The sequence below is a fragment of the Amyelois transitella genome, chromosome W (assembly GCF_032362555.1).
Source record: "Amyelois transitella isolate CPQ chromosome W, ilAmyTran1.1, whole genome shotgun sequence".
Taxonomy (NCBI): domain Eukaryota; kingdom Metazoa; phylum Arthropoda; class Insecta; order Lepidoptera; family Pyralidae; genus Amyelois; species Amyelois transitella.
In genome coordinates, this window is record NC_083536.1 from 2,559,635 (window position 1) to 2,568,203 (window position 8,569).

At 36.3% G+C, this 8,569-nt stretch overlaps 1 protein-coding gene across 1 annotated transcript; it reads right to left on the reverse strand.

Annotated features, from left to right (window-relative positions):
* Positions 1 to 401: 401 nt before the first annotated feature.
* LOC132904031 (uncharacterized) lies at positions 402 to 4,482 on the reverse strand. Its single transcript, XM_060953958.1, has 2 exons — positions 3,920 to 4,482; positions 402 to 3,475 (listed from the first exon to the last, which is right to left on the reverse strand). The coding sequence occupies exon 2, from the start codon at positions 3,463 to 3,465 to the stop codon at positions 856 to 858; it is 2,610 nt and encodes an 869-aa protein (XP_060809941.1). The 5' UTR covers positions 3,466 to 3,475; positions 3,920 to 4,482; the 3' UTR covers positions 402 to 855.
* Between the last annotated feature and the right edge of the window lie 4,087 nt (positions 4,483 to 8,569).

The window sequence follows — 8,569 nt, forward strand, 5'->3', positions numbered from 1 at the left end:
AACAAAATGGCCTTGCAGAACGTTTTAACCGTACAATAGTAGAAAAGGCTAAGTGTTTACTATTTGATGCCAAGATGGGCAAGGAGTTTTGGGCTGAAGCATGTAATACAGCAGTTTATTTGCATAACCGTACTGTCCTTCCAGCATTGAATGACAAGACGCCTTATGAAGTTTGGACAGGATGTAAGCCCGATATAAGTCATTTGCGCATTTTTGGCAGCCGTGTCATGGTGCATGTGGCAAAGGAAAAACGCCAAAAATGGGACAAGAAGTCAGAGGAGCAGATACTTGTGGGCTATCCAGAGGACATAAAAGGGTATCGAGTTTACAATCCTATCACCAAGAAAGTCAGTACCAGCAGAGATGTTATGATAATGGAAGATGTGAAACCTGAAGTATCTGGGCCTTTATCTACTAACTGGAAACTTGTCTATAGAAAGTTGTCCTAACCCTATTTTTCTAGAAAATTAAAAATATAATATGTTAAGTCGGTGGATAGTTATAATATAAATACATATAAACAAGAAACCATTGTAATTTTCCCTTATTTTTCGAATTATAGGCAATTTTGTAAAAAAATGCGGCAGAGGATTGTTTTGCCACACAGAGGACTGTTTTTTCCACCCAGAGAACAATTTATGTCAATGTTTATATAAAGAAAAACACAATATTAATTATTAAATGTAATCAAATGAATTCTCTTCTTTATTGAATACTGTATCACATACAGAATTTAAATACTTATATTTATCAGGAACAAATTGCGAGTTTAGCTCTCTAAGTAACGAATTAAAATAATTATAATCAAAATTAAACTTAGGTACTAAGAATCAGCCTTTACTTATCAATGCAGACTTATTTCTCAAAAACAGGTACAGGTATATTAAAATAATAAAATATTCGTTTCCCTTTTAGGGTAATATCTGGGTTTGGCAACTTCTTTAATACTTGGTCAAAGGACACATCAGAAACATCATTTTCATCGACTCTAAATGTGTGTCCTTTGTCATCACAAATTTTTAAGAAGGTTACTGTTAGTTCCCCTTCTTCCATGTCTATCTTATTGATTACTGCAGCATAATAATATTCAGTGTTTCTTACTAGAAATTTAACCAAGACGTAATCACCGATAGTGAAATTCTGTTGGTTGATTGAACTAGGTCCAGCCACTGCAGCGTCGCCGTTGATCTCTTTTGTGGAATCCTGTGAGTTGTCCATGTTTTCACTTTCAGAGTCTGTGTAAATATCATCTACGTTAATTTTTTTCTTGTTTTTATACTGTAACACTCCTAAATTGAAATGCTGGCACTCGTCTTCACAAGTGCAACTTAAACTTTTCATTATGAGTTTAGCGGCACTTGAAACTGATTCCAAAGGACTTCTTATTATTTCAGCCTTTACTTGATGTATTTTTAGAGTGCCATTAAAGCTTTTTAAATTAACAGTTTCATTTTGAAGGTCATCTGTCAATTCTTGGATGGCTTTATCGTCGATTGTGAACAAGGTAATTGCGGAACATCTTCGTTGAATGGCCTCTACAAATGATTCCAAGCTATCAATATCACCTCCTGTAGCGACGACGGCATCAGCGGTTCTCTTGCAGGTCGCTCCAATGCCATCAGGGGCCCCTTTGCCATGACCGCTTTCTGAATAGTTCCACGTAAACTTCTTCAGATTTAAAACTTCTTGTTGAAGCCTTGATGCCAGAATGTAAAACATCGTTTTGTTTCTGTATTGAGTTACGGGTCCATCGCTGACGAAGTGGATGCTCTTTATGTTAGGTGGGAGAGTTTTGAAGATTGGCCGCAAATGTGCCCATATAGCAGCTGGTAAATGTGTAAGATTTTTGGAAACGGTACAATAAGACTTGATAGAATTTTTGGTATATACTACCACAGTATGAAGACTTAGCTGAAGTCTCGACCCTCCAAAATGAAATGCTTGTATTTCTTGACCGTATTTGGAACAATAATTTTCTGAAAAATCCATATGTATGATAGCGTCTTCGTCGGTAAGGTTTTGTTTGTATTTCTTGATAGCATTGTATTGATGCGTAATGTTTCTCTCATGTTGATAATAGGCTTCCAAATCCTCGTGCAGCTCTTCTATTAGTTCTCGTGGGCGAACCGTGAACGTTTTCTTTAGATATTTGGTAACTGTTCGAGCATTCTTGGTCTTGGGGTCGTTGTAAGTTTGTTTCTCGGATATCCATTTTTTAAATTCAATAGTTTTGCTGTCATTAAACTCCCTGTAGTCAGGATTCTTGTCAATACAGTGTTGGCAGGTTCGTGACAAACATAGCTCATCATGGCGATTACAACATGTCTTTTCAAGCAGTGCAGTGTGACTATTGTAAGTCAAAATTCTTCGCCTGTGCAATGCTGACAGTTTCAGATTGATGTTCGCGTGCTTTATGCAGAGGCACGTATCACGTTCGTTTACATTTGGTGTTATGACCCAGAAAGGACGTAGACGACAAAACGTTGTGTAGCTTATTTTAAAATGATCAGCTTGAAACTTCTTGTGTAAATTTGCGATGCTATCCGATAGATATCTTTTCTGTTTTTTAACCCCTTTTCTGGTCAGGCATTCTCGTTTTCCTGCGCCAAGTCTGCTGTTGTCATCATTTTCATAGAAGGTTCGTACAGTGTTTATGCAATAAGATGAAATTTTGTCTTTACGAGTCCGAAGCTTGGGTACTAAAACTGATTGACGCGCTGACTTCTGAATTGTTTTATAAGATATAGCACTATCTTTGTTTCGCCATAACTTGTACTTGTGTATTAGTTTACCGGACACGACTTTTCCGAATATTTGTTTTTCTTTGCAGGTTTTTAAATTAGCGTAGTTTTCTTTCAGCTGTACATTCAACACTTCACCGAATAACGCCTTTTTGATTACTTCTCTGCGAGTTTCTGGCGAATCACACATTTTGGTCAGTTTAGTGTTAGGTGTGTCTTCCTTTGTCTTAGATTTTTCCAAACGTTCTAATCTCTTCCGATACTTCTCGGATTTTCTTTTGTAATACTCGATCTTTTTGTCTTTATCCTTTATAATTTTGTCACGTTTCTTTCTAGCATTACGCTTTCTCACATTTCGTGAAGTGGTCACATGTAGTATTGATGGAGAGACAGAACGTTGAGGAGAAGGTGAACAATCGGATTCCGGCGTATTTTGTCGTACAAAATTGTTTGTAATTTCTTTCAAGGCTTTTTTTTTTGCGCGATATTTAGCACAGTGTTTTCTCCATTCTTTAGTCACAGCTTTGTGTTCACGTCGACTCATATCTTTAACTGACTTTCTTGTACCTTTTTCCTTTTTTCTTTGGTAGTTTCGTCGTTCTTTTTCCTTCAATTGCTCTCTTTTTACAGGGTCATTTTTTAGCCGTTGATATCTTAATCTTTCTGCAATTCGTTTCTGCTCTTTTATTTCTTCTTTGGTTTTAGGTTTCTTCTTTGGTGGCATTGCGGCAATACTAAAACAATAAAACATACTTTCAATATTTAAAAAAAACCCCGTGAGGGTTTAAAAACAGGTAGTTAATAGGTACGTATTGTTTTATATTTCAAAATCCATAATAATAGAAAACAAAAGACCTTAATTAGTGTGACAGGCCAATGTCAGAAAGAAAGAGGCTATTGACAAGCAGACGGTTAGTGCAGACTGTAAACAATATTTTAATAAAATACACGGACGTCAAATAAAACAGTCCTCTGTCACATTGAACAGTCCTCTGTGTTATAAATTTCCAGAGGACTGTTGCACAGAGGACTGTTATTTTTACGTAAATAATGTCATACCACGTATCAATTTCAATATTACTTCACAACACAGATACAGCTAATAATTATCACTCTGAGCAATTATTTTGTTGAATAAATATAATTATAACACATAAAACATCGTAAAATAGACTTACCAGAGGAATGTTCACTCGACACTACAGACACGTGGCTCCCACATAGACGCGGAGTTGTCACTGCGCAAAAATGGCGGCGACTTGATTAGCATGGCGACCGAGCAAACTTCACACTGTTAACGTTCGGTTTCAAGGAAAATGTAACTAGAATAGTGTTTAATATTTTTGTGGCGCGTTATTCAAATTGTGACAGAGGACTGTTCAAAAAATGTATGGACAAAATTCGAACAATAGTTTTTAGTACAAAAAAAAATTCTAAAATTATAATTGTTTTTTGTTTACATGCATTCGATATTCTTTATGTTTATAGAGTCATAAGATTTTACATTTTTAAATACAACTAATAAAAACCGTATCGAATCATACTCGATCCGGAATTAGGACATAACAGAGGACTGTTTTTAGTGGCTTTTATACCGAATTTATGAAATGATTATGAATCTAAATATTGATTAAGCTTGGCTCCTTAAATAACAGGTTTTTATATTATATGTTTAAATAAATAAAAATATGCAATTATATAGCCAAAATAAAAAAAAATGCTTGGACCATGATTTTCCTGTTAGTAGAGAAAGGCCCATCTATACCTATAATGGAAAGCAAAGAGTCCAATGAAGAGAGCTTAGATTCAGTGGGGGACTCATTTTCAGAAGAAGCAGAGGACACTATGATTGAGAGTTATGTAGATAACTCTGATGTGACATACATCCCAAGCGAGTATGAAGATGCAGAGTCAACTGAATTGGGTAATTCAGAGCAGAAAAGGAATGACAGGATTAGAAAGAAACCTGAGAGGTATGGCTACTCTAACATGTGTACTGATGTAGGTGTGGAGGCGTTGGATGATGCTAGTGATCTAACTGTGCAGGAAGCGTTGGCAGGACCAGAGAAGGAACAGTGGTTAAGTGCTATTAGGGAAGAGCTGGATTGTTTTAGTGAAAATGATGCCTGGGAGTTGGTAGACACTCCAGATTCAGGTGCAGTGGTAAAGTGCAAGTGGGTTCTTAAAAAGAAATATTGTGACAATAAAGTGAGATATCGTGCACGCTTAGTTGCTAAGGGATTCACACAAAGACCTGGTGTTGACTATCAGGAAACATTTTCCCCTGTTATAAGACATTCAACTTTACGCTATCTGTTTGCATTAAGTGTACAGTTAAATATGGATATAACTCATTTAGATGTCACCACAGCGTTTCTGAATGGTCATCTAAAAGAGGATATATTTATGCAATTACCAGAATGTTTTCCTATTGTAAATTGTAATAAGGTCCTTAAATTAAAAAAGGCAGTTTATGGCCTAAAACAGGCTTCGCTAGCCTGGTATGATAGAGTAAAGGAAACTTTATGTAATTTAGGTTATACTAAAAGTAAAATAGAACCTTGTGTATTTATGAGAAATTGTAACAATGATAAAAAGGTAATTGTTGGGATCTATGTTGTTGATTTTCTAATATTTTCAAATGATAATTCTGAGACTGATAGTTTAATAAAAGCTTTAAGTAATAAATTTAAAATTAAAAATCTTGGTCAAGTTAAACAATACCTAGGAATGAGAGTTAATGTTAATAGAAAGTCTAATGTAGTAACTCTTGATCAGGAGAATTATATTGAACAATTGATGCAAAAGTTTAATATGTCTGAATGTAGTACAGCTGTTACACCTATTGAATGTAAATTAAATCTTGAAAAATCCAATGTTTGTGAAGATAACATACCTTATCAAAGGTTAATAGGCAGTTTAATGTACTTAGCAGTGTTAACTAGACCAGACATAGCATACTCTGTCAGTTATTTGTCTCAATTTAATAGGTCTTATACGCATGTTCACTTTAATTATGCTAAAAGAATTTTGAGATACTTGTATAAGACTAAAGACTATTGTTTAAGGTACTCCCAGGAAACACCAGACTTGATAGGTTATGTAGACGCTGATTGGGCGAGTGACGCTATTGATAGGCGTTCATATACCGGATACTGTTTTATGAAGTGTGGTTCTCCTGTTTCATGGGAGAGCAGGAAACAGCGCACAGTGGCTTTGAGTAGCTGTGAAGCAGAATACATGGCTTTATCGGAAGCATGTCGTGAAGCCATATATTTGCGAAATATTGAACAAGAAATACTTGGTTCTTGTAAAAGATTAATTATATTTAACGATAGCCAGAGTGCGTTGAAGCTCGCTAACAGTCATCAGTCACACAAGAGATCCAAACATATAGATGTGAGATATAATTTTATTTGTGAAGTTATTGAAAAAGGAAAAATTGAAACTAAATATGTTCGGACCTCTCAAATGCCTGCTGATTTATTAACTAAGGGTTTGTCTGGGGCAAAGCATTACCAATTTATGAAATACTTGGGTATAGATAGAAAATAATTAATGTAAACATTGTTGTTGTTTTTTGTTATTTCGATATAGTGGGGGTGTTAGTCATTGGTATCGAAATAATATGAAATATTTTTATGTCACATACAAACTAGCGCTACTCAGTGGCAATGTGGTAATATTAGGTACTAAGATAATAATTAAAACTATAAGATGTTAAATGTCTATGATCCCAACTCTGTATTGTCTATATATCTCTCTGTTTTCTCTGGCTGAATAAACGCTGCGTGTTCGTAATAAAAATAATTCTTTTAATTAGTAATTATAAAAATCCTTGGTTTACATTGGTTACCGGAAGAAGACGCATTTTCTTTCCGTACTACACAGATGACAACGAATGTCACGAAACGTTCGGTGCTTTCTGAAATAGCTAAGCTATTTGATCCCTTGGGATTCGCTGCGCCATGCACATTCCTTGCTAAGCATTTTATGCAAAAACTATGGTGCGCGCAACTAGGATGGGATGATTCTCTCCCTAAGACTTTACTTGATGAATGGTTAACCTTTTCATCTCAAATACCGTTGTTATCGAAATTGAGACATAATCGACATCTTTTTATCAAACACCATACGGTAGCTCAAGTAGTAGGTTTTTGTGATGCTTCAGTGGCTGGATTCGCAGCCACCGTGTATATTCGCAGTCAGGATGCACATGGGAATGTGAACGTGAGTTTACTGTTATCTAAATCTAAGGTCTCGCCCTTAAAAACAGTATCAATCCCTCGTCTTGAATTGATAGCTGCTCATTTATTGTCAAAGGTTCTATGCTATGTGGTGGCTATGTTGTCTAAATACGTGCAGATCGATGAGGTGTTAGCGTTCACCGACAGTTCGGTGGCACTGACGTGGATAAATACGCCTGCATTCAAGTTAAAAACCTTTATTGCTAACAGGGTTACTAAAATTAATGAAAATCCATATGAGCTGCAGTGGTATCACGTCAATGGTACTGATAATCCCGCCGATGTGTGCTCTCGCGGTGCCACCCCGGCGCAATTACTTGAGATCGCGGATCAGTGGCTCCGTGGCCCACACTGGTTGTATGAACCACGACAAACATGGCCGGTGCGGACAATTGATGAGTTTAGAGGTGAACCATTAGAACTCAAACCTGTCAAACATAATTATACATTGCTGAGTGAAAGTTCCAACGTAAAAACGGATTTTTACTCAATAATTCTTAAATTTTCAAATTTTAATCGATTATTGCGTGTATTGAGATTCATAAATAATTCTAGAGTTTCTTCCCTTAATAGAACAAAAGGTGCCTTGCTTACCGCTGAATTAAATCAATCTCATGATAAAGTTATTCAAATAGTTCAACTTAATCATTTTCAACATGACATTGAATCTTTAAAGAAAGGCAATCAATGCTCTCAAAGTCTACGTAAACTCGACCCGTTCATAGATAGCCGTGGTCTCCTCATGGTGGGGGGTAGACTTTCACAAGCAGACTTGCCATTTACTCAACGTCACCCATTGATTTTGCCTAAAAATTCGCACTTTACTAATATTTTGATAGACTATTATCACACTGTCTATTTACATACTGGGCCTAGGTCACTTCAAAATATACTAGCTCAAAGATATTGGATTGTAGCTGCCAGGTGTATAATACGGTCTCGTCTGTCAAGATGTATTAGATGCTTTAAAAATAGGCCCTCTATTAATCAACCTAAGATGGGTTCTTTACCTAAATGCCGTTTACAAGATGTATACCCATTTCACACAGTCGGTGTCGATATGGGAGGTCCATTTTACATTAAAGAGTCAACTCGACGTAACGCAAAAATATCAAAGGCGTATTTATGTCTTTTTGTTTGTTACTCAACGCGAGCAGTACATCTCGAAATAGTCTCTGCGTTAACTACTGAATGCTTCTTGGCTGCATTCGACCGATTTACGGGTCGACGTGGCCTTCCGCATACGGTCTATTCCGATAACGGTAAAAATTTTGTGGCTGCCGGCAAGCATTTCAATGAATTATTTGACTTCTACAATAAAAATCAACATCAACTAACTGATAAGTTTACAGTCAGGAAGGTAACGTGGAAATATATAATCCTCCGGCAGGAAGTCATTTTGGCGGAATGTTTGAAGCCGGAATTAAATCGGCTAAATATCATTTAAAACGCGTACTTGGTACACGTGCTTTGTCGTTCGAAGAACTGTGCACTTTATTTTCTAATATAGAAGCGATTTTAAACTCGCGGCCTCTGTGCAGTTTGTCAAACGATCCCAACGAATTCGACGTCTTGACCCCA

Excerpts from the sequence above, each read along its gene's own strand:
- LOC132904031 (XM_060953958.1), bottom strand. The coding sequence starts at position 3,465 with ATGCCACCAAAGAAGAAACCTAAAACCAAAGAAGAAATAAAAGAGCAG.